General features: G+C 34.7%; 2 protein-coding genes across 3 annotated transcripts; one reads left to right on the plus strand and one right to left on the minus strand.

The window, feature by feature from the left end:
- The first annotated feature begins 1,549 nt into the window (after positions 1-1,549).
- On the plus strand, positions 1,550-23,479 carry LOC141392033 (protein-glucosylgalactosylhydroxylysine glucosidase). 2 transcript variants are annotated; one of them, XM_073964950.1, is made up of 12 exons: positions 1,550-1,700; positions 1,772-2,127; positions 20,961-21,248; positions 21,301-21,401; positions 21,474-21,757; positions 21,826-22,064; positions 22,165-22,252; positions 22,321-22,515; positions 22,574-22,742; positions 22,811-22,994; positions 23,050-23,193; positions 23,266-23,479. In XM_073964950.1, exons 1-12 carry the CDS (start codon positions 1,609-1,611, stop codon positions 23,304-23,306), a joined length of 2,181 nt encoding a protein of 726 aa, XP_073821051.1. In that variant the 5' UTR covers positions 1,550-1,608; the 3' UTR covers positions 23,307-23,479. The 2 variants fall into 2 exon arrangements, 1 of the variants encoding a protein (XP_073821051.1); XR_012409768.1 differs by lacking the exon at positions 22,811-22,994.
- On the minus strand, positions 23,211-27,147 carry LOC141392032 (U4/U6.U5 tri-snRNP-associated protein 1). Its single transcript, XM_073964949.1, has 6 exons — positions 26,900-27,147; positions 25,622-26,538; positions 25,016-25,563; positions 24,194-24,952; positions 23,900-24,125; positions 23,211-23,833 (listed from the first exon to the last, which is right to left on the minus strand). Exons 1-6 carry the CDS (start codon positions 27,009-27,011, stop codon positions 23,678-23,680), a joined length of 2,718 nt encoding a protein of 905 aa, XP_073821050.1. The 5' UTR covers positions 27,012-27,147; the 3' UTR covers positions 23,211-23,677.
- Between the last annotated feature and the right edge of the window lie 131 nt (positions 27,148-27,278).

The following is a 27,278-nucleotide window of genomic DNA, read 5'->3' on the forward strand; positions in this document are numbered from 1 at the left end:
GGAGCATAAAATTCAATGTAAAACACTTTGAAATGTGTGCTCACTTGCTCTCAGTAAGAACTCGCTGGCTATCTCTATAGTATACACACAAATGTTGAGGTTGTTTATTGAAAGGCAAAAGAACAACAAACACATATGTAGGTACATACAAAATTCCAAAGAAATACATAACACACTTTAATAAAAGAAAAACTGATTGAAATAATTTGTAAATAGTCACACTTTTAAAAAGGAAAAATATATAGAAACGTAGTTGAACGCTTCTCCTTAGTTGTGAAATAAAACAAATTGTCCTCATAGTTGAAATCATCAGCGGGGAATCGGCATCTAGAATCAAATGATTATGTAATGTATTAAATAAATACGATATGTATATGCCATATTTCAAATATACATACGTAAGTATGTATGTAATTACCAATATTAAATTCGATTTCTTCCTTGTCCAATAAAATAATTCCATTCAACTTTCCAATTCAATTATAAAATGTATTGGGCATTTAATTTACTAAAAAGCACAATTTCTTTAAGAAAACACAAAGCACTGATTTATTCACTCACCTTACCGTCTTGATTCTACAAAGGCATCTAAAACACTGAAGAAAAAAAATATAATTCATATCAGCTCTGTTCCATTACGTTCAAGAATCTTCAAGTTTTACCACTTTTTACTCGAAAAGCGTTCCTTTACTTCAGACACAATACAATTCATATGGGAGCAGTTTACAACTTTTACTACTTTTGCCGGTTTTACCATTTTCAGAAGTAAAGGAACAGACCAATCATTTCTTCTTTTCTTTTTCGCCTGATAAGTTGGTTAACAACAACAAAACAAGAAACACACGAGTTTGTCGCATACATGCCACCAAAGCCCCCTTCTTCGCTACGTCTTCTATTATACAATACACAACAGTGCGAGAGCACTGTTATTACTCTCGTTGACAAACATCCTCTCTCCACCCATGAAAAAATTGTTCTAAAATAAAAAAATATGTTTTACCCAAACATATCAAATTGAGATATGTTACAAAATCTTGCAAACATATATTTGTTTGCAACCGGTCCCAAACATATATTTGTTTGGATCCAAACATATTTCTAACATAAATTTTTCTGCGTGTAGTAATCGATTTGGTCCATACTTTGCACATCGTGAAATTTCTACCAGAAATAGATGAGGTTCCAATATGGACTCAATCGTTCTACACCTTCGGGTACCTCCAACACAAAATTTCGGAAAAGTTCAGTTTAGGACCTGCTCTCGAATCGACGGTACAAGTTTCATCAGGGGCAAGTCCATACTTCGTGAGAAATATATATAAAATATGTCCGTTCCAGAATCTATAAATTTGTACTACATAAAATGTTTTCTTTATGATATCGAAAAAATAGTAAAAATTAGTAGATTCTTGCATGTTCTGGAACAGAGCAATTATTTACTGGAATACTCCTATGAATTTGGCACCATTTGAAAGCTTTATCATTTGCATTTCTTTTACAATATGGCAGCCTCGACGAACAAAATGCAGTTTTCATCATCTTATCTCTTCAATTCACAGATTGCAGTTCTAACAGACAACATTTTCATAGCGAATTTACAAAAAAAAAATGTTATTTTTTATATTGTTGATGTTTTTGTTATCATATTCTTGCTGTTCAGATGTCGAGAGTAAAAAAGAATTTATACTGGAGTCGACAACGTAAGTAGAAATATAAAATGTAATTGCAGAAGAAATAAACAAAAACCAATACACAATTTACACTTTCATAGTCTACCTACGGATCTGAACTTTATGCCATCGTTATCGAACGGTCACTTGGGATTTACAGTTTTTGGCGATGCTATCTTTGTCAATGGTGTCTACAATGGATTTAAAGGCAATAGTCGAAGAGCTCGTTTGCCAAATTGGTTGAATATTAGTGCTAACATATTCGGATTAGACAACAAAATAATAAACACAGTACATATTAACAACACCTATGTAATGCATCTATGGGATGGTTATTTCCAGTGGTCAAAACAGCTACCATACCAGGGTATTTTGCTACAGCAAAGGGTATATGCTCATCGTTTCTATAACAGGGCTTTAATCTATGAACTAAATATCAAACGTCTCGAGGCAAAAGGTAATAGTTAACAAAATATATAATGTATAATTTTATTTTTATACCCTCAGCCTTTAGGCTTAAGAGAGTATTTACACTTTGATACGACCAAAAATGTTCCTCATCGAAATAATGGTTTTAAACCCCAAGTATGTTTGTACGATATCCGTTTCAGACAATTTTGAGTAGATCTAGCAATGTCCGTCCGTCTCCTTCAGGTACCTCCCCCACAAATGTTCAAAAATTGTCGCAAAATTTGTGCGCACGATAACTCTTGTAGGGAATAACCGATTTGGTCCATACTTTGCACATTATGAAATTTCTACCAGACTTAGATGAGGTTCCAATATGGATTCAATCGGTCCACTCCTTCGGGTACCTCCCACACAAAATTTCGGAAAAGTTCAGTTTAGGACCTGGTCTTTGTTAACGCAAGTTGTATTCGATGTCCTCTATACGACGCTGTAAGTTTCATTAGCGGCAAGTCCATACTTCTTGAGAAAATAGCCTGAAAGTTACAAAAAACCCTATGACACCGTGTGTAGGGGTTGGAGCGCAAGATAACTCTCGAACGGATCTGCCAATTCGGTCCAAAATTTGGCTTTCGTAATATATTGTCCAAACTTAGTTCAAGTTCAAAGATGGATTATATCGGTCCACTCCATCAGGTACCTCCCCCACAAATGTTCAAAAATTGTCGCAAAACTTGTGCGCACGATAACTCTTGAAGGGAGTAACCGATTTGGTCCATACTTTGCACATTATGAAATTTCTACCAGACTTAGATGAGGTTCCAATATGGACTCAATCGGGAAACTCCTTCGAGTACCTCCCACACCAAATTTTGGAAAAGTTCAGTTTAGGACCTGCTTTCGAATCGCCTTGGTTTTTGTTGTAACATATTGTATTCACTGTCCCCTATACGAAGGTACAAGTTTCCTCAGAGGCAAGTCCATACTTCCTGAAAAAAATAGCCTGAAAGTTGAAAAACAAACCCTATGACACCATGTTTATGGGTGGAAGCGCAAGATAATTCTCGAACGGAAATGCCGATTCCAGCCAAAATTTGGCCTTCGTAATATTGTTTCCAAACTTACTTTAAGTTCGTAGATAAGCCATATCGGTCCACTCCTTCAGATACCTACCCCACAAAAGTTCAAAAATATTCTGAAAAATTGTGCGCACGATAACTCTTGATGGGAGTGACCGATTTGGTCCATACTTTACACATTCTCATAATATCTACCAGATATAGATCAGGTTCGAATATGGACTATATTTGTCCACTCCATCCCGTACCTCGCACACAAAATGTTGGATAAGTTCACTTTAAGACCTGCTATTGAATCACTTTGATTTTTGTTGAAGCAACTTACATTCGCTGCCTCAATTACGATGGTAAAAGTTGTTTCAGGGGCAAGTCCATACTTCTTGAGAAAACAGCCCGAAGGGTGTAAAAACCCCCTATGGCACCCCCATGGTCTATGTCGGTCCATTCCTTTAAGTACCTTTTCCGCAAAATTTTTGAAATTTAATCCTAATCAACATTTTTGTCGGTTCATACGACCAAAATTTTGAAAACCCCTAAATACATAAGTTTTTTGTGAAAAAAGTGTTTCAATTTGCACAGGCTGAGGGTATATCTCTGTCGGCAAAGCCGACTGATACTTTTTTACTTGTTTATATTATTGTAGTTATAGGCTCATTGTGGATATTTTTATAACTATAGGCTGTAACCTCAAAAGGGGCTATATGACTATAATTTGTTGGACAGCAAAGTCTCAAATTACAGTCAAATCTGTTGATAAATATTCAGAAATAATTCAAAGTAGATTTTTGGAAGGTAACAAAGGGGCTATCGCTATATAAACTACAAAAACTAAAATCATACAATTAGATGCGAAAAATCAGTGTTTTAGCAAGTTTTAACTGACTATGAATAAAATTACCTTTTTGGACACGGGCAAGTTAAAATATGATCAATTTTGGTCCATATTTTGGTAAATCCTCTCATATATTGTGACAGCATAATTTTGATATTTGAGGGCCGTTAGAGCGGTTTGTTGTAGTTCTTCATGCAGAAAAACATAAAAGCTGGATCGAGATCCAAACTATAAATATATCAGATGGATTAGCCCACGATTTCAGTGGATAATCTTGAGATTTAAGTCCTTCTCGACAAAGCTATAATTTTTGCATTCATCGTTAAATGTTTCGAACAAGCAACTCCAACGTCCGATTTGACATATAAAAAGTTTAGTCCGCTTGGTTAAACTGTTTATGTGTCGTACTTTTTGATTTTCTGTTTGACAGAAAAACAAAATTTTGATTTCAAAATAAAATTTTACTTACCCAAATATACACCCAAATAAGTCATTTATCGGGTATTTACCTGGTATTTGCCCATGTTTTGGCCATATGGTACTGTTATGCCAGGATGTTCGATGTATATTAGGGATATATATTTTTTGAAATGAGACCAAGATATCCCATTTGTCAAGTTTGATACTATTTAGTTGATGTTTCAAAGAAGTGGAGTTTTTTATATTGTATTCCTTGGAAATACTGTATTTTAATATTTGGCCCAGGTATTTGGAGAGTTGGTATCATGGAACATTCATTGATTAAACAATTGGTCTTAGTGTTATGTCAGCTTTGTGAATTTTGGGTAGCCCATATATTCGAGGGGCATTAGCAGCTGGACATATTAGTTTTTTCTTTTCAAATAGACTGATGTGATTGTTTTTTTAGAGATCAGTAGTGCGATTCTGTAACTTTTTTTAATAACGAACCGACATCGGTAGTTAACGAAAATATTCGGTTGAGTTAACGAATGTGCTATTCTGTAACTTTAGGCCTTTACCTAATTAACTGCGTGTTGCGTGTGCGTTCAAAAATACAAAAACAAAATACATGTATTTCAAATTGACAACAAAAACAAATACATGTATTTTGTTTTTGTTTTTTTGAACGCACACGCAACACGCAGTTGATTAGGTAAAGGCTATATGTTAACGATTGTAGAAATCGTTAACTCATACCGACGAAAATCGATAGGAAGGAAATGTCAAATATTATATTTTAATATTAATTAAAATATATTTTTAAGCTGAAAACATTATTTCGTCGCGAGTACAATACATAAAGCGTTTAAGAAGAAAACAATTCAGATTTTTGAAGGAATTTGGCTCAAATGTGTGTCTTTTGAATGAATACGGATGCCAGTAAAGAAGGATTTCTTAAGATGTTTTTATTGTGTGTGTGATTTAAAAGTAATAAAACCATCATTAATCTTTTTTAAAAGCGCAGTTGTATTTTTTTAATTAAAAGTTGGGATCATATTTTGGGTTGTGGCGCTCTGTATGGAAATTCAGCTTTGATATTTGACATGACTTAAGCAGCTTCAGTGATCGTGGATCCACGTTACCGTCATTTGAGTTTATATATTCACATATTCACTTCACGCCCATATTAAATGAAATTTCTCATAGCGGAGAGTATGAAAAGTTCGAAAATCCAAGCTTATACGCCATTTTTAGCATTCTGATTGTTAGTGATGCTGAGTTAAAATCTATAAGATTATCACAGAACAAAGTAGGTTATAGTAATACTATTAACGTGTTGGCCTCAATGCTAAATTAAAGCCAACGAAAGCCTCCTAGAAAGATAGTGTTACGGACATTGGTATAGGTCTTACATAGCAGTACCACACTTGAGTTCTTTTGAAGCATTAGCTAACGTTTTTCCTCGTTAGTAAGTAAAACAAAGGTTAGCGTAGTCTTCATATGTAGGATAGCATGGGGCAGCTTCGCCACTGTTGCGCTTTCGCCAGCGCCGATTTAACTGATGCTACATGAAGGTGGTCTAAAGGAAATTTATGAGTTAATCGAAGATCAAAGAGAACTTTGAAGATCTTTATCCAGTTTCAATAAAATCGGCGCTGGCGAAAGCACAACAGTGGCGAAGCTGACCCATGTTATCATACATAGTTAACCCTTATGTAAACGCTTTAAGAAGATTTTTCTCAATAAGGCAGAATTTACCTTGTGTACACTCCTCATTAACATAACATATGCTCATATAAAAACGCCGTTTTTAAAAGAAATCAACAAAATATTCCAATAATGTACTGTCGTTAAGACTTAACAACAACTTTTTTTTGGTTGTTAACTTAACAATAATTTTCGGTAATTAACGACAAAATTTACCGACAAAAATTGTTAAAATTGGTATACAGAATAGCACTTACCGAAAATTATCGTTAACTACCGACATTCGTCGTTAATTCTGTCGTTAAGGAGTTACAGAATCGCACTACTGAAACTAAATTGTTCTTTGTTTTTTGTAGTTTGTAAGCGGGATCGTGTCTCAATATTTTATATGTATGTTTGTCCTGTAAAAGTGTTTCCATTTTACTATTGTACTCTTTTTTATGCATTGCTATGGTTTTGTTTCCCTTATCGGCTTGTAAAATGTTTTCCAAAATTTTCAATCAAATGTGAAAAAATATTAGTTTTTTAAATTCCAATAATTTATAGACATTTCCAAGGCCTATAGAAGGTCGGTCATTCAGAGTTATGTTAACAACTTTTGACAACAAACATAATAGATGTTATATTATTGTGATTTGAGTTTCTTTGTATTTTAAATCACAATAATGTTTTTGACAACAAACGTAACAATCAGGTGGGCTTATGCTTGGTTTACATTTACGAAATCCACTCGATTTCAACTGTCAATTCCTTTGCGTATACGTCAAATGAAAACTCATCTGAAATCCATTCGATTTCATTTGACGATACGCAAAGGAATTGACAGTGGAAATCGAGTGGATTTCGTAAATGCAAACCAAGCATTAGTGTCCAACTGTATAAACTGTGGACATTTCCTTATTTTGTTTACGTTTACCGTTGACACTAACATTACAAACAAAAAGAAATTTCTATGTGGTTGTTGAGTTGTATTTGTTGTAGTATTTACTTCACCTTGTCCGTTCTACCATGATTACAATGGATGCAAAGTAGGTTGGCTTAGGCGGTCAAACAACTGAGCGATATCTCAGTAGGTCAATAGTCGGTATACGAGTACTCGCACATCACATTTTTCCAATTTTTCATTTGAATTGTAATCACGAATATCCGACTTTTGGTTGATTTCGAGAGTGCTGCAATTTTTTGTTTTAGTTCAGTTGGCTAATAACTTTAGTATACAGTGGCGGCCATATAATTAAGAACGACATCGTATTAAAAAGTATTTGATTTGCTACGTTCCAAATATTTGAATATTTATATGGAACAAAATTTGTAAATAAAGTACGCGGTAAGCACTTTTAAATAAAACCAAAACATGTTTTAATTCTCCCTCGTTTATACGAAAGATACCACGATTTAGTAAAATAGTCATAAATCGACCTGGCCACATAATTAAGAACGATATAAGTAAAGGTTACTTTAAGGTATTTTTCATACACAATATGTGAATATATCGTTATGTATTTTAGAAATCGATTACTTTGATTCATTTTTAGTATCAAATGTCCTTCAATGGTACATATTATTGAGTCTAAGTTTGATAACTAGGGCATACCTAAGGTTTTCCAAAATTTGCCCATAATTTGACGAATTTATTTTATTTTTGGGATCTAAAGCCACAGTTTTGGCTTTCTCTCATTTCCTCGACGACGCTCTAAACGATACCCTGTGATTGTCGTTCCATAGTCGGAGCTTATTTACCCTTAAATTGGCTTTTGTCCCACTTGTTTGAGTCCTTTACGAGGGATTTGTCTGGGAAATAGTTTCATAAGAGTCATTTCCACCTTATAAAGCGGTAGGATTTTTGTCCTCAGGTAGTAGACAGGAAATGAAACAATAATATAACGTCTACACCAAAATTGGAAGAATTCCACACCGAATATAACATTTATTAACATAATGTTTTGAAAGCTCAAATTCCACAATAATGTTGTGTATGTACATCAGACATTAGTTTATACAAACATTGTATTTTCATCCATAAAAATTATTGATTTTACTAGTTTTGATATTAATATGAGCTTCATTGATTAAAAAGTCTTACATAACTATACCTACCAAACCCACAACGACATTGTGCAATGAAGGCTTTCAAAATAATATGTGTGTTCGTTTACTCAAAATTTGTACAAATTGTTACTGGATGTTGTTCGTTTACTCTACAGTATAATGCAAAAGAACTTAGTCGATTGCAAGAAGTTACTGGACTTGTACGAATTTGTACAAATTATTGAGTAAACGAACACACCTATTATACCTTTCTTTTTTGTTTGGTGTACCGTTAGGCCAATTTTTTGTACAAAACGAAATTATTTTTTTATTTCCTGTCTACTACCTGCAGACAACAATACTACCGATTTATAAGGTGGAAATGGCTCATACGAAACTATTTCCCAGACAATTCCCTCGTAAAGGACTCAAAGAAGTGGGTTCAAAACCAATTTAAGGGTAAATAAACTCCGACTATGGAACGACAATCACAGGGTATCGTTTAGAGCGCCATCGAGGGAATGAGAGGAAGCTAAAACTGTGGCTTTAGATCCCAAAAATAAAATAAATTCGTCAAATTATGAGCAAATGTCGGAATACCTTAGGTATGCCCTAATTATCAAACTTAGACTCAATAATATGTACCATTGAAGGACATTTGATACTAAAAATGAATCAAAATAACCGATTTCTAAAATACATAACGATATATTCACATATTGTGTATGAAAAATACCTTAAAGTAACTTTTACTTATATCGTTCTTAATTATGTGGCCAGGTCGATATATAAACGAGGGAGAATTAAAACATGTTTTGGCTTTATTTGAAAGTGCTTACCCTGTACTTTATTTTACAATCTTGTTCCATATAAATATTCAAATATTTGGAACGTAGCAAGTCAAATACTTTTTAATATGATGTCGTTCTTAATTATATGGCCGCCACTGTATGTAGAAAGTGTTAATGCCGTCCAGAATATAGGATCTGCTCACTTGTTCATTTAAATTTAGATATTTTTGTTAAATTTGATTAATGTAAGATGCTATTTTAGATTTGACTAAAGAGTTTTCTATTTTGTGATTTGTAGATTAGATGGTCTACGTTGTGATATCCGGACAATTGTTGTATGGTTCTGAACTTCTGAACCAGGTTGTTTCTTTTCTACCTATAAAATTTCTACCCTCTACTTTTTCTTGGAGAATTTGTTGAAGTTGGTAATATTTGAGATTCCTTTTGTTTTTTTATGTGTCTTTGGAAAAGTACAACTTCGTATTCTTCGTACCCATATGTAAGATTTTCGAAAACTGCTTCAATTCTTCACTTTAACAGTAATCTTAATTCCGAATATCATGACTCCAGTCCTATCCGTTAAATCAAATCCAAATTGTACCAAATTTAGAGCAATTTAGAACTTTCGTACCCATATGTACGAATTTTCCTTCCTCAATTCAACAGGCCTACAATAATCATAATTTCAAATTGCAGGATTCTACCGCTATCCGTTCACCTAAATCCATATTGTACCAAATTTAGTACTTTTCGTAACCATAAGTACGATTTTTCAAAACTACCTGAATCCTTCCAGCTCCATTAATTCACCCAAATCAAAATTGTATGACTTCCCAAAACTACCTGAATTCTACAATTCTACAGTAATATTAATTAACGAAGTCAACCGAAATATTGGAATAAAAATTAAAATTTAAAACTAAACATAAACGTCTTTTCACTGACCTTTAGCCGAAATATACATCAAATATAAATTACCATATAACAGGTCAACAATACATAACAACAACATTAATTCCAAATTTCAGGATTCCACTTCTATCTGTTCACCCCAAATCCATATTGTACCATATTTAGTACCATTTAGTACTTTTCTACGAATTTCCAAAACTACCTGATTCCTAAAATCCAACAGTAATCCTAATTTCATATTTCAGGCCTCAAGCGCTATCCGCTCACCATAAGTACGAATTTCCAAAACTACCTTTATCCTACACTCCAACTGCAATCTCAATTCCAAATTTAAGGATTCCGTGTATTTGTTCACTCAAATCCAAATTGTACCAAACTTAGTACCATTTAGTACTTTTCGTACACTCATCGTTTCCAAAAAGCCTTTGGTACTCTCCCTCTTCTTTTGGTACTCTCTCTCAGTCCAAATTTGAGGAATCAAGCTCTATCCGTTCACCCAAATCCAAATTGTACCAAATTTTGTACCATTTAGTACTTTTTTTCTTTTTTTTCTTAGTAATTTTCATACACATAAGTACGAATTTCGTAAACTACCTCCATATTTCAATCCTACGTTCCTACAGTGATCCTAATTCCAAATGTCAGGATTGCAACTCTATCCGTTAGCCCAAATCCAAATTATACCAAATTTAGTATCATTCAGTACTTTTCGTACAAATGAGTACGCATTTCCAAAACCATCTCCTTGTATCAACCCAACTTCTCAACCTTGATTCTCATTCAAGCTTCTAGCTCTATTCGTTCAGATAATACCAAATGGTACCAAATTTTTTACATTTTAGTTCTTTTCGTACACTTGTAGTTCCAATTTTTGAAAACAGTTCGGTACGTTTATTCTACATTTCATCAGTGACCCTCATTCCAAATTTTTAGAATTCTAACTCTACCGGTTCGCCAAATACAAATGGTACCATATTTAGTACCATTTAGTACTTTTCGTACCCATAACCAAAAATTTCCAAAACTACCTCAATCCTACACTCCAACAGTAATCTTATTTCCAAATTTCAGAATTCCTGCTATATCCGTTCACCCAAATCCAAATTGTACAAAATTTAGTACCACTCAGTACTTTTTGTACCCACAAGTACGAATTTAGTACTTCTCGTTGCCATAAGTACGAATTTCCAAAAGTATCCCAATCCCACACTCCAATAGTAATCTTAGTTCCAAATTTCACTATTCCAGCTTTATCCGATCACTTAAATTCATATTGTACCAAATTTGGTACCATTTACTACTTATCGTACCCAAAAGTACGAATTTCCAAAATACCTCTATCCTACACTCCGACAGTAATCCTAATTCTAAATTTTAGGATTCCAGCTCCATCCGTTAACCCAAATCCAAATTGTACTTTATTTGGTACTATTTAGTACCTTTCGTACCCATATGTACGAATTTCGAAAACTACCTCCATATCTCAAACCTACACTCCAACAGTAAAAGTAATTCCAAATTTCAGAATTCCAACTTTATCGGTTCGCCCAAATTCAAATTGTACCAAATTTAGTACCATTTAGTACTATTCGTACACATGAGTACACATTTTCAAAACCACCTTCTTATATCAACTCATCTTCTAAACCTTGATTTTCATTCCAAATTTCAAGATTTTAGCTCTTCCGTTCACGTAATACAAAATGGTACTAAATTTAGTAACTTTTAGTACATTTCGTACACTTATAGTTCGAATTTCCAAAAACCCTTTGGTACACCTTTCTAACTCTCCATCAGTGAACCTCATTCCAAATTTCAGAATTCTATCTCTTCCCGTTTGCCTAATACTAAGTGTACCATATTTAATACCTTTTAGTACTTTTCGTACCGTTCTAGTTCGAATTTCCAAAAATCCAGCCTTATCTGACACCTTCGGACCAAGAGTGACCGTCACCCAAAATTTGAGGATTCTAGTCGTTTAGCCTGGGCGTTGATTATGAATCAGTCAGTCAGTGAGTCATCATTACTGAACTCTTTTATAAGTATAGATGATCGCTAACATCCGAACACGGATTGGCAAATAAAGAAGAAGATAAGTTATCGGGTGCGGTACATTCTTCTGAGTACTTCCAGGGCATTTTTAGTATTCTAAACCCATGTCTCAAATGCCTCAAGCCTTTTAATAGTCCTTATTTTTCACTTTTACAATAAAGGGGTTTCGCAGGTAGCCATTTACCACAAAACTATGCAATATTTTTCAACAACAAAAATTCCAGAAGTATTTTAAGATGTGCTCTTACAGGTAAAAAAGACCTGCTTAAAAATAGGGGTAGCTTCTTTGAAAAAATCATGAAAATTAGTTTTTTTGGTCTGCGGGTAGCCAGACTGCCACTTACTTTAAGACAGACGCAGCTACCTGTTGGTCCGCGAGACATATTTGATTTCCGTCCTACCACCCATATCTGGGAAGCATGCCCTATCCGCGTCCAATAGGGGTTACAGGTTCCCCGAAGGACATAATAAGTTAGATAGGTAGGACTAAGTCGGGCGGGCCGACAATTTAATACCCACACCACTATGATTTTAAAAGTGCCAAATCTTTGAATTCAGCGACAACAATAATCATAAGATGGCCTCTTTTGTTGCCCAATGATTACACGTGCAAGCAACTGGCAGACATTTGTGTATACATATTGTAGTACGTTTATATATAACCGGATTTAACAAACCCACTGGGTTTCAAATGTCAATTCCATTACTTATATGTATTTCAAATAAAACCTCATAAAGAAGGTTATCCCTGCAAAAGGCTATAATATAAACAGTCTATAGCTGTGTTCCTTTACTTACTGAGGTAACCATTTTTACCATTTTCGACTTTTGTTTGACGATTATTTCACAATAAAGAAAAAAATGGACGAAAAACTGAAGAAAAAGTCGAACGCTGACAAAACTAAATTAGTCCCGGGCCACACTAGAATTTTGACATGAAACCTTGCATTTTTTGGGAAAAACACATAATTTTAAGAAACTAGTGTACACGGTTTCATTTGTTCTGCGATTTTGCTTTGTTGCAATATTCGTATGAAACAAACAGACCGTAAAAAAGCCCATACAAAAATTCTTAAAAAATCCACGCCTTGATTAGATGCCCATACAAAAATTCTTAAAAAATCCACGCCTTGATTAGATGCCCATACAAAAATTCTTAAAAAATCTACGCCTTGATTAGATGCCCAAACAAAAATTCTTAAAAAATCCACGCCTTGATTAGATGCCTAAATAAAAATTCTTAAAAAATCCACGCCTTGATTAGATGCCTAAATAAAAATTCTTAAAAAAATCCACGCCTTGATTAGATGCCCAAATAAAAATTCTTAAAAAATCCACGCCTTGATTAGATGCCCAAATAAAAATTCTTAAAAAATCCACGCCTTGATTAGATGCCCAAATAAAAATTCTTAAAAAATCCACGCCTTGATTAGATGCTCAAACAAAAATTCTTAAAAAATCCACGCCTTGATAAGATGCCCAAATAAAAATTCTTAAAAAATCCACGCCTTGATTAGATGCCCAAATAAAAATTCTTAAAAAATCCACGCCTTGATTAGATGCTCAAACAAAAATTCTTAAAAAATCCACGCCTTGATTAGATGCTCAAACAAAAATTCTTAAAAAATCCACGCCTTGATTAGATGCCCAAATAAAAATTCTTAAAAAATCCACGCCTTGATTAGATGCTCAAACAAAAATTCTTAAAAAATCCACGCCTTGATTAGATGCCCAAATAAAAATTCTTAAAAAATCCACGCCTTGATTAGATGCCCAAATAAAAATTCTTAAAAAATCCACGCCTTGATTAGATGCCCAAATAAAAATTCTTAAAAAATCCACGCCTTGATTAGATGCCCAAATAAAAATTCTAAAAAAATCCACGCCTTGATTAGATGCCCAAATAAAAATTCTTAAAAAATCCACGCCTTGATTAGATGCCCAAATAAAAATTCTTAAAAAATCCACGCCTTGAATAGATGTCCAAATAAAAATTCTTAAAAAATCCACGCCTTGATTAGATGCCCAAATAAAAATTCTTAAAAAATCCACGCCTTGATTAGATGCTCAAACAAAAATTCTTAAAAAATCCACGCCTTGATTAGATGCCCAAATAAAAATTCTTAAAAATCCACGCCTTGATTAGATGCCCAAATAAAAATTCTTAAAAAATCCACGCCTTGATTAGATGCTCAAACAAAAATTCTTAAAAAATCCACGCCTTGATTAGATGCCCAAATAAAAATTCTTAAAAAATCCACGCCTTGATTAGATGCCCAAATAAAAATTCTTAAAAAATCCACGCCTTGATTAGATGCTCAAACAAAAATTCTTAAAAAATCCACGCCTTGATTAGATGCCTAAATAAAAATTCTTAAAAAATCCACGCCTTGATTAGATGCCCAAATAAAAATTCTTAAAAAATCCACGCCTTGAATAGATGTCCAAATAAAAATTCTTAAAAAATCCACGCCTTGATTAGATGCCCAAATAAAATTTCAGTGAAATTACTCTTAGTGTGGCCCGGGACTTAAAAACTGTGAAATAAAGGACGAAAATTGATTTTTTATGTTTCACATTTTTCCTTGGATATCTCAGGAAGTTAATAGATTCCTCGGAATTCTTGGCTCAAATTACATACAGAAGACCTTGAATTGTGTTTTAATATGGTCTTATATCATCCTTGGACACCAATTGAATCAGAAATGTGAAATATTCTGTTAAAAACCCAAAGCATCAAAATATAATCACTACCAAAAAGCATGAAATTTACACTGTGAACAACGTAGTTTTCGTATTATGACCATTACCGTCAATATAGGGTCGGAAAGTATCGGATAATTGTACATTTCTGATTCAATTGGTGTCCAAGGATTATATAAGACCATATTAAAACACAATTCAAGGTCTTCTGTATGTAATTTGAGCCAAGAATTCCGAGGAATCTATTAACTTCCTGAGATATCCAAGGAAAAATGTGAACTTATCGACACCCAGGAAGGTGTGTTATGTACAAGGTCAACTAAAAAGCTTTCTAGGATCTCAAAATCTATAATATGACAATAATATACTCCAATACCTAAAACGGAAAGAAATCAGCAATGGTCCGCTTTAACGAGTTATACAAGAAGTTTGGCATTAAATAACGGCATTTAACACCCAAAAATTATTTTTTTTTTCTCTCTAAAATATATCTTGTACTCCCAGACACATTCACCAAAACAATAAAATGTATAAATTTTACTGCTAATTCCATAAATTGTACGATAATACTCATATTTCCTTGGGGCGTACGTATACTTTTGTATCATTTTTTGGTTTTTGTAAAATTTACCGTTATTTATATTATGGAATATACATTTGTTGTATTAAATACTGTTTTTTAGTGAGACGAAATACACCTGTGTACTTGGAATTTCATAAATATCAAAATATCATTACTTTTTCTAAAACCCGAGATTTATGGGGCGTACGTATACTTATGTAAGACTGTGTACATTATAATTGACATTTTTGGTTTGTTCCAGAAATGCAAGAATCTACTAATTTTTTACTATATTTTCGATATGATAAAGGAACAAGTAAAAAAGCATTAAGTTCGGCCGGGCCGAACTTTTCATACCCTCCACCATAAAATATTCATTCCTGTCCCCAACTTTAAGTGAGTACGTTAAAATGTCAGGTAATGTACATAAAATGCTTCATTCGGGAGGCCCTTTTTTATGGTGCCTATATCTAACTGTTGACAATTTTTGTTGGGCTAGAAATTGGGAGGTACTGTTATATAGGGGTTATAATAAAACATGGGCCTATGTTGACAGTTTTTGATGGGAGCCTTTAATGTCAAATAACTCCTAATTCGGTTAAAAACTTTATCTAGAATCCTCAAAATATCGAAAATCGGTACATAACGAGGGAACTTCAAATGTCATTAACAGCTAGTTCGGAGGTATCTGGGCTATACGAAAATATGAACTTAAATGAACAATTTTTGTTGCAGAATTTTTGTTGACTTTTAAATTTCAAATTACAGAAAGTTCGTCCAAAAAATAAAGCTAAGGTACGGAAAATCGGGAGGTTTGTTTTGGGGCTATACAAAAACATGGACCTACGTTCGGTTAAACATTTTAAGTAAAATCCTCAAAGTACCGAAAATCGGGAAGTATCGTTATATTGGGGCTATGTTGAAAATTGTTGATGCAGATGTGTGGTGACCACTACAACCTTCAAATGTCAAATTACAGTTAGTTCTATTAAAAATTGTAGCTAAAATTGCCAAATTACTGAAAATTGGGAGGTACCGTTACATGGGAGCTATATCCGAACATGGACCTATGTTGACAATTTTTGATGGAGAGGTGTTGTGACCACTAAGAACTTCAAATGTCAAATTACTGCTTGTTCGGTTTAATATTGTAGCTAAAATCATCAAATTACTGAAAATCGGGAGGTACCGTTATATGGGGGCTTTCTTGACAATTTTTGGTGGAGAGGTGTGGTGACCACTAAGAATGTCAAATGTTCAAATTACAGATAATTCGGTTAAAACTTGTTGGTAAAATTCTCAGAACACCTGAAATCGGGCGGTAACGTTATATGGGGGCTATTCCAAAACATGGACCTATGTCCACTAGTTATATAATGGGCCGATTCCGTACAGCGAGGCGAGTCGTGTGGCGTTGTGAAATGCAATTTTTCGATTCCGTATGGCAATATCGCCTGACGTCGTCAAATTTTGTCGCCGAAATGTTCATTTTCCGGCGACAACAAATTAGCTGTCGCCGTACATATTTACTAACGAATAAAAATAAAATAAAAATAACTTGTTATCGACGATTATTTTCTATCGCTGTATGTGGTGTATTTCAATAGTTATTTCATACACATGGCAACTCTTTTTCTATTCTATAAATTCTCTCTTTCCATCAATGTATCTTTTGTACTAATAACTATTCGCTACAGTTTTAGTAACTGCCATTTTGCTTACTAGTTATAATTAACTTGTTCACTTCGATTTCAACCATCAAACAGATCAAAACGTTCGACTCCCTTTTCAATCGATTTATATCTTTGTTATTAGTTATTTATTAAATAAAGTAATTATTTAATCAGTATCAAACGCGTGCTTATTTTAAATCTAAATACACAACAAAGAATTGGCGACGAGGATAAACTCAAGTTCAAAGAGTTTTCAATAAGATTTTGTGAAAAAAATCTATTTTCAACTTCAACAAAATCCATAACCTAAAATGGATCAAAATCAATTGGCAAAACTATTGGATGCCATTACAACAATGGCAAGCGAAAAGAAAAACCAGCAGCCACCAACACCTTCAATACCAACATTTAATCATATTGCAAATCTGTGCAGAATAAAATAAACAAATCTATGCTAAAGTGCCGTGAATGTGGAAAAAGTGGTCTACAACAAGTATGGAGAATATCAAACAAAAGAAATCAAAAAGAAAATAAATCAACAACAACACACACATACATGCGATCAGTGCAATCAGATGATTGACTGCAATGCCGTCACTCACTGAACATACCCCATCAAGAAGGGTATTGGTAAAAATAAAATTATCAACACCCTCAACTTCGAACATCAAATCAAAATCATCAAAATCAATCAATTCAAATTCATCAATTCGACAATTCAAATCAACATAAATCAAAACCTTTAAATTTCGATCATTTTCAAAAAAAAAAAAAAAACATATTCAAGCCTGGGAGAAATAGTGCGATTTCCTGAGTGCAAAGGGAAGTCACCGGCATCTACAAAATGGAGGAAAAAAAAACTCCATACATACAAACGACGTCATCGACAACCTATTGCGATGAATCAAAACATCGATCATCAATTCAACAAATAATCAACATGGTTCAAAATCAAAAGCTGTTTTTAGTGAAGTGCCATACCATCAATGAAGTTAACAAGATTCCTGTCTGCTACCTCTGATGTGCAAGACGTTCAAGTAGAAGGAAACTACCTTCGGCTCTGCTGACGGACCAAGTCCTTATTAAGCCTGGGAGAATGTGGTGTATTTCAATAGTTATTTCATACACATGGCAACTCTTTTTCTATTCTATAAATTCTCTCTTTCCATCAATGTATCTTTTGTACTAATAACTATTCGCTACAGTTTTAGTAACTGCCATTTTGCTTACTAGTTATAATTAACTTGTTCACTTCGATTTCAACCATCAAACAGATCAAAACGTTCGACTCCCTTTTCAATCGATTTATATCTTTGTTATTAGTTATTTATTAAATAAAGTAATTATTTAATCAGTATCAAACGCGTGCTTATTTTAAATCTAAATACACAACACTGTACGTAGTGCATTTTTTAAATTTTGTCACAGAGACGATAGACGACGCGACATGACTCGCCTCGCTGTACGGAATCGGCCCATAAGTTTATTGACATTTAAGAACCCTAAATGTCAATTGATAGCTAAATCGGTCTGAAAATGTAGATAAAAAAGTCAAAATGCCGTAAATCGGGGGTACCGTTACACTGTGCAACATTTTTAAGGTGATCTTGTGCAAACAATTCGTACTGAGGATTTTTTGAAAGTACAGACCCAAACGACAAGAAACCCTAGTTGGGTTTTGTTATGTCAGATCCAGCTCGGATTTTATGGCCCCATCTAAACATGGTTAAATATTGAGTTTTTAAAGAAATTCGGGGCTATATCTCCGAAACCAATGGGAATCTTCTTCTGACCTCTGAAGCAAATTTGTAGATAGGGACAAAAATAAAATATTTGGAGAAATAATGAACTCGAAAAAGTACATTTATTGCCTCAAATTTCAAAATATATGCAAAAATTCCACAATTTTTATACATTTCGCACCGTATCTCCAAAACCGTTAATTTTTTCAGAATATTTTCTTTTGGAAAAATATTCCCTGGAATGTAATACACATTGTTGTGTATTACATGTCGTTGTTGTAAAATGCCTCTATGACGTTGTTTTCAGTACATTTTCAAGGACGATTTAATAAAAATGTCAATAATGTAGTGAAATCCGAAATGCGAGAATAAACTGTTGGTGTGAACTGTGTTTGAAATACGTGTTGTAAAAGATATGATGATGAGAGATATTTTGATGCCCTAGATGGAGTTTTTCTTATGTAGTTTTTTCAAAAGATAAGTTCTACTAGTTTAGGGCTACAATATTGGTAAAGACAGCAAGGCTAAATTTCTATTCGTTTCTAAGATAAAGGCCTGATAAATGCAAAAAAGTGTAGATATAGCCCGGTTTAGATGAGGCCATAAAATCCGAACTGGATCTGACAGGACAAAACCCTACTAGGGTTTTTGTTGTCTAAATATGTACTTTCAAAAAATCCATACTAGAAGTTGGTTGCATTTTCAGTGTTGCATAGTGTTATATGGGGGCTATACCAAAACTTGGACCTAGGTCCACAACTTTTGTTATATAAGTTTAGTTACACTTAAGAACCCTAAATGTCAAATTATAGCTAAATCGGTCTGAAAATGTAGCTAAACCCATCAAAATACCGTAAATCGGGGGGTACTGTTATATGGGGGCTATACCAATACGTGGACCTATGTCCACAATTTTTGTTATATAAGTTTATTGACTTTTAAGAACCCTAAATGTCAAATTATAGCTAAATCGGTCCGAAAATGTAGCTAAACCCGTCAAAATACCGTAAATCGGGGGGTACCGTTATATGGGGGCTACACCAATACGTGGACCTATGTCCACAACTTTTGTTATATAAGTTTATTGACTTTTAAGAACCCCAAATGTCAAATTATAGCTACATCGGTCTGAAAATGTAGCTAAAAACGTCAAAATACCGCAAATCGGGGGGTACCGTTATATGGGGGCTATACCAAAACGTGGACCTATGTCCACAACTTCTAATTTATAAGTTTATTAACACTTAAGAACCCTAAATGTAAAATTATAGCTACATCGGTCTGATAATGTAGCTAAAAACGTCAAAATACCGTATATCGGGAGGTACCGTTAGATGGGGGCTATACCAAAACGTGGACCTATGTCCACAACTTTTGTTATATAAGTTTATTGATACTTAAGAACCCTAAATTTCAAATTATAGCTAAATTGGTCTAAAAATGTAGCTAAAAACGTCAAAATACCGCAAATCGGGGGGTACCGTTATATGGGGGCTACACCAAAACGTGGACCTATGTCCACAAGTTTTGTTATATATGTTTGTTGACACTTAAGAACCCTAAATGTCAAATTATAGCCAAATCGGTCTGAAAATGTAGCTAAAAACGTCAAAATACCGTAAATCGGGGGGTACCGTTATATGGGGGCTATACCAAAACGTGGACCGATATAGCCCATCATCGAACTTGACCTGCCTGCAAACAAAAGACGCATTTTCCCAAAATTTCAGCGTCCTATCTCTATTTTTGTGGATGCTAGAGTGATTACCACAGACGGACGGACGGACGGACGGACGGACGTGCTCAGATCGACTTAGAATTTTACCCTGATCAAGAATATATATACTTTATAGGGTCGCAAATGAGTATTTCAATGCGTTACAAACGGAAAAACAAACTTAATATACCCTCCATACTATGGTGGAGGGTATAAAAATTTGTATCGTCGTAAACATTTGTAGATTCTGGAACAGAAAAATTGTTGTAGGCATGAGACATTCAAAGACAATTGGTCTCACAGAGTAAAAATTTCCCGAATTCCATACAAAAATTTTTACTGACCTCCGTATCGTCAGATTCTTTGTAGTTTTTTAAACTTCAACATATTTCAGTTGCACACTCATGCATTGTTCCTCGGAAATGCAACTGAATGATACATGTGTGCTTTTTGCCTGCGTTAAAAATGCGCAATGTGAAGTTTGGAAATACATAGCTTCGCATTTGTTAAGTATTACGACGTTATGAAACACAATACTTCAGACCATTATTTCAGTATGTTAGAAAATTTTGTACCAAAACTAACTTATAATAGCCTCCCCATGTTATGGTGTAGGGTATGCAACGGGTTTGCCAATTTAAAATGCTCTCTTACTAAATACTAAATTATTTTCTAAACCCAGATACACTTTGTGTGGAACTTCAAAGTAATGCAGGAACTGAAACGGATGCATTCGATATCGGTCCCATTAATGATAATAACAACATTACACTGATCAAAGCTACAACAAAAGAAGTAGAACAAACAGATTTCCAGCCCAATCGCACCATACTGTACGTTGCATTCAGTGAAGACTTCATAAAAGGACAGAAGGTAATCTCACTTGAACGAGGACAACAACATGGGTATTACCGATTCGTTATAACAGCCGACATAGAAAAACAAGTAGCTTTAGACGAACTTAAAAATGGTAAGTTAACAAACTGTTGATGTCTTTATGAAATGACACAGTTCCATTTTAGTTTTAGAAAAAAGCCCGGAAGAGATTTTTGAGAAGCATCGTTCCAGCTGGCATGATTTTTGGAATAACTTTACTGTAGATGTCAAAGGTAATTTGGAATTGGTGAGTTAAAAATGATCAATTTAAAGGAACATGAACATAGTGTGATGATGATGAATTAAACAAATAATTTAGTCCCAAATCATAAATGCTGGCATATTCTACATGGCTAGTTCTTTACCATCTATTGCCAGCAATAATCCAAATAATCCTTACTTTGGTTTGAGTCCAACCGGTTTGGCTCGTGGTCAACTTGATGCTGATTACGAAGGACACAATTTTTGGGATACTGATATTTGGATGTTGCCTGTCATTTCCCAAATGCACAGTGGTTGGTCAAAAGAACTCTTCAAATATAGACTAAGTCGTCTACAGGGAGCTATCTACAATGCAAATCTCACCGGTTTTTTGGGAGCAAGGTGAATATCAACAAAAAATTATAAAATTTTAACGGGACCTTTTTTATATAATTACACATATTCATCAGATTCCCCTGGGAAAGTGCATATACTGGAACCGAAGTCACAAATCCATGTTGTCCAGAAGTGGCCGAACAAGAAATTCATATATCAGCGGACATAGTTATAGCATTGCAAGAATACTATGCAAATTCGTTCGATAATAAGTGGCTGTGTAGTACAACATGGCCGTTAGTTAAAGAAATTGCTTCATTTCTCACAAATCGAACAGAATATAATTCAACGACAAATCAATATCACATAAAAGGTAAAGGTTGAACGTGGCGCAGTTACACTGTGTTGTCATGTGTTTTAACCATTACAACTTTAATTTATTTCCTGCTTTATAATTTTCTTTTCACTGTAAGATGTCATGGGTCCAGATGAAGATCACGAAAATGTCACCGACAATGTCTATACAAATGTGGCTTTTCAGAAATCTTTTAGATTTGCAAGGTACAATAAAGTCATCTTTTGACACATATATGTACAAACATAGGTGAAAATACTAATTTTATTTACAGTTACACACAATCGCAATGTTCACCAAATTCGAATCGTTCGTCAGAAGAATGGTTGGAACGGGCCAATAAAATGTATATTTTATATGATGCTGTAAACGATTATCATCCTCAGCACTTAGGTTATCAACCAGGCGAAGAAGTAAAACAAGCCGACACGATCTTACTAGGTTACCCATTGAACCTTGAGATGGATAAGTATTGTATTCCCTCATGTGCTCAAATTTGAAAATAACATTATTATTTATTGAATTAGTTCTACTCGCTACAATGATTTAAAAATGTATGAGAATGTTACTCGTCAATCAGGTCCTGCCATGACATGGTCAATGTTTGCGATAAATTTTCTGCAAATTGGTCTAAGAAGCAAAGCAGATCATTATTTCTCGAAAGGATACAAAAAATATGTACGACCGGAATTTAAGGTACATCTGAATGCAACAGTTAAGTAGTTTAGTATAGTATTCTAAGAGCCACTATGTTATTTTTAAAGGTGTGGAGTGAAACAGAAATTGGCTTCCAGGGATCGGTAAATTTCCTTACAGGCATTGGAGGGTTTTTACAATCAATTATTTATGGTTATGGGGGCATTAAATTTGAAATGCACGATAACATAACGCAAATGATTGTTCAAAATTCTGAGGTGTTACCCGAAACTGTCGAATTAAAAATTTCAGGTACAAAAAGAACGAAAACACAAACAACAGGATAATTCGTTGTAATTTTTTGTAGGAATAAAATTTGCTGGTGCTTTATTCGAATTAAACATACGGAGGTTGGGAAAAAACATGTTAAAATGTATACAAATGGGCAGCAGAATTTTAGTAATACAGGCGACACACTTAAATCCTACTCAGTTATTCAATGGCTTTAATAGTGAGTAAAACGCTACATTACCTCATTAAATTCAGTTTTATTTTACAATTTTATTTTTTCTTTGTTTTAAAGTTCTGTTCAAAACTGAAGTATTGACCATACAGACAATCTGATGATCATTTCTTACTGCCTTAAGATGGATTCAGCTTTTTTGACGATACAATAAGTTTGTGTGAGACACATATAATAATATGGAATAGAGATTATAAGTGGTAAAGATAATAAACTATTGCATTAATGGCGATGTGATTAAAAGTCAGCCACAACAATTGTTGCTGACTCGAACTTTGGTTATGTTTATTTATTGATTGGTTGATAATTGTAAGTAAGTGTGTAATTTTATAGACTATTGTTATGCGACTATTGCAATTTGTGGAAATTTAGCTTATTATAGTGACCTTACACAAGATGTATGCTTATCTACTTCTCGATCATCCCTAAGAGGTGCTTAGTGTATGGCTTACGTAAAATAAAAACTTACAGTCTACTTAAACTTAGATATTGTTCCTCCCGAAATATTTGTAGATGCTTGTTTGCCCCCACTTAGTACAACATATGGGGTCTTGGTTTCCTTTTGTTTTTGTTGCAACATGGTAAGTGTTCCCAGCGGAGTATCAGTTGAGCTCATAGTTTTCATTAACTGTAAAAGGAAATCATAAATTAACAAACCGTAAATATTATTATACTATTGTAAGATTACACTTACCCCTTCCTGTTCCATCTTCTTAAGACGCTTCTCAATTTTATTTTTGCCCGGCCCTTTGCCGTGGAACTTATGGGACAAATAACGGAAAGCCTCCTTCAAATTCAAGATACGACCATTGTCATCAATGTATTCCAACTTCACGTTAGGTTTGAAATTGTCTTTGTCTTTAAATTCCATAATGGGACCCCCATGAAAACGATCACGCCTACCGAATTTATCATCCTCTCTGAAAAATATCAATAGGTATAACCAGTTTAGAGTTTGCTCTGAGAATAAAATTAAAAATTTATTTACCCCATATTTTTATCTTCTATTGAATAATTCTTTGCTTGTAAATGAGCCATTTTTGAGTTGCTTGGTCGATTATGTTCCTCTTTTTCTAAATAACCTTTGGATAATGCTAAACGTAGTGCGTTAGCTACACCAGCACCTACATCCGGTTCTTCATCTAGAATGGCTACTTCCTCAACGTCGTTTACAATATTATCCAAATTTGCAGGCTTGTTCACTTCATCCGGATTAACTGAGTTCCAAGTACCATGACCAGACTCCACTAGGACATCTTCAGGCTCCTCGTTTACACGATCATCATTTGCTTCATTGACTTCAAAGTCCATCATACCGTTTGAGTCTTCATCCCGATTACCCGCCATACCATATGTGGGTATGTCTCCCAAGGTACGGCAAAATTCGGCAGTTGCATTCAACACAATATTACTTTCCCGTCCTCCATCAATGTCCATGGCATTGTCATCGTCTACTTCTGCTTTTATTTCAGTTTTTATATCTATAGGCAACGGCTTTTTTATAATGCTTTCTTTCTGTTTAAGCTTACGTGCCTTGGAGAGGATTCGTTCCATGTCGTCCTCTTCTTCCTCAATTTTAACGTTGCTGTCGGGTTCGGACGACAACGGAAGATCGCCGTCGCTAGGACTTCGGTGACGTCCAAAACGACTGCCCAAATGTTGTGTGGGATTTTCATCAGCTAACGGCAGCAAATCATCAACTTTTAGTTTTTGACGAAGTTTCTTCTTCTTTTTGGGTTTTTTAAATCTAAAGATATGGTTGTTCGTATGTTTTTATGAATACTACGATATGTGCACATTGATTACTTACGTTGCCATTTCCGCTTCTGTTAAAGTATCCGATGCCAATTTTATTTCAATGTCAGCCAAAGTTTCCAATCTCTTGCCTGCTAATTTTGTTTTTATCTCTAAAACTCTACGTTGATGTTCACGTTCCTTTTCAAGGTTTTCACCGATAACGAACGTTTTCGTTTTCTTTTTATTTCCATCTAGATCTTCGTCGTACTTCTCCAAGATTCCCCTTTCTATTGGATTTCCAAGTTCATCATACTGTTCCTCGTATACATTATAGCCATATGACAAAGGATTCTGTTTTTTGGTAGCCACATTCTTACGATAACGTTCATCATCGATCATGTTAACATTGACCAAAGTATCATCGGCCTTTTCATCCAGTACATCAGCGTCTTTTAGTGTCAATATAATCGATTTGCCTTCCGTGAAATCGTTTACATCGTGATCAACTTTGAGACCTTTAAGATGTTTTTCATCATAAGCTCGCTGACGAGCATCATCTTGCTCCTTTTGTACGAGGTCATCTACACCAAATTCTTGATCCATTTCTTCCAAAAGTTTGGCCTATTTGAAAAGAATATTTGTCGAGTTTTTTCTTCACATAAAATTGATAAATTCTTACCCTTCTTTCGGCTTCCTTTTTCTCGTCCACCGCTTTTTTATTACGTTCCACCCACTTACTAATATCATCAACCTCATCGTCCGATTCGCCTAGAGTTTTAATACGAGCAAGTCGCTCCTCAAGTGCTCGTTTCTCTTTCCTTTGCTTCAGTTTTTCTCGTATCTTTTCAGTTTCTGACTTTTCTTTTAGATTCTCTGCAGGCTTGTGCAAAAATTCCCCCCATTCATCCTTATACGTGGACAAATCTTTTTGTCCTGGTTTTGCTAACTCGGCTGCGGCAGCTGCTGAAGTGCTTGGCTTTGATGACGGACCTGAATCCAACTCCAGCGGTTTTAATCCCAATTTGGCTCTCAGCTTATTGGTTTCCTCAATAGAAAGACAATCCCCAGCACCATTTTCTGGTACTGGGGAAAGGTCTCGTTCTTGAGACCTAACAACTTCAACAGATTTCGATCGTTCGCTCTCCATCGATAAAGCCCGCTCAATCTCTCTGTCTTCATTATCGTCTCGACGTCGCGAATGTTTATCAGACCTTTCTCTATCACGATCTCTTTCTCGGCGTCTTTCATAGTCCCTCCGCCTTTCCCTGTCCATATCATCTTCAACATCTCTATCCCTTTCCCTATCTCTTTCTCGTCTTCTTATATGTTCTCTCTCATAACGATCTCGTTCACGTTCTCGAGCTATTTCCTTTTCATATGCCCGTTCCCGTTCGCGTTGGCGATCACGATCTCGTTCTCTGTCACGTTCTCTTTCGCGTTCCCTTTCCCGTTCTCTATCATATTCACGTCGTCGACGATCGTCATCGTGATCATATTGTCTTGTTAGCTGAGGTGGTGGGGGAGCACTACGATCACGTTCTCGGCTTCTGCTTTTCGTTCCACCACTGGCCACTGGTACTTCAATGCAATCTGAACCTGAAACAATGAAAATCCATTAGATCTATTTATATACCGCCAGCAACACTCTTGTTTTCGACTCAATTTTAATCCCGTCAACACACACAGTATCAAAATGTTGAGTTATTATCAACCCAGATTTACCTCTTGGTCAACAAGCCTGTAAAAGAAAATGAAAGAACGCGATGATTTTAAGAGAACCCATAGATTTGTGTGGGTGCAGAAGGAATAAAGGTCTACATTGAATATCGCCAGTATAGAAAAATCGCTTAACTTTTCCACCGTTTATTCCTACTTTTGACACACACACCTCCCCAAAATAGATTCATTCATAAACCAAACAAGCCCACTGACAATTTTGCCAAATCAAACCACTTACTGTCGGAATCGGACTCTGTGACCGTAATGACATGTTTTTCCTTATTATGCTTCTTATGTTTCTTGTGCTTTTTATCTTTTTTGTGTTTTTTACCGCTTGAAGAAGATCCCATTTTTCGAGTTTTCTCAAAATATACTTTTTCAATGTACAACACACAAAACGTTTTATAAATAGGGTATTATAATTAGAGTTGTGTTGTTCGCAACAATAGTTCATAGTAACGATTCTTTCAAATGAACTATTGGGCCGAGGAGAAAAAAGTCTCGTTTGGCGCACCTCTCGGATCTGGCTGAAATTTTGACCATAGGTAGTCCTAGGGACCCTGATCACAACTATATATACCTTTCCCGGGGAAACCCATACTTCCCGAGATATGGGT

This window comes from Musca autumnalis, unplaced genomic scaffold (assembly GCF_047663935.1).
Source record: "Musca autumnalis isolate F117 unplaced genomic scaffold, ASM4766393v1 scaffold_2, whole genome shotgun sequence".
In the NCBI taxonomy this organism is placed as follows: Eukaryota; Metazoa; Arthropoda; class Insecta; order Diptera; family Muscidae; genus Musca; species Musca autumnalis.

Bases quoted from the DNA above. Each gene is read 5' to 3' on its own strand.
- LOC141392032 (XM_073964949.1), bottom strand. From the start codon at position 27,011: ATGGGATCTTCTTCAAGCGGTAAAAAACACAAAAAAGATAAAAAGCAC. The intron at 24,953-25,015 runs GTAAGTAATCAA...CCATATCTTTAG, and splicing joins ACAGAAGCGGAAATGGCAAC to ATTTAAAAAACCCAAAAAGA. The intron at 24,126-24,193 runs GTAAATAAATTT...GATATTTTTCAG, and splicing joins ATAGAAGATAAAAATATGGG to AGAGGATGATAAATTCGGTA.
- LOC141392033 (XM_073964950.1), top strand. From the start codon at position 1,609: ATGTTATTTTTTATATTGTTGATGTTTTTGTTATCATATTCTTGCTGT. The intron at 21,758-21,825 runs GTGAATATCAAC...CATATTCATCAG, and splicing joins ACCGGTTTTTTGGGAGCAAG to ATTCCCCTGGGAAAGTGCAT. The intron at 22,516-22,573 runs GTATTGTATTCC...TTATTGAATTAG, and splicing joins TTGAACCTTGAGATGGATAA to TTCTACTCGCTACAATGATT.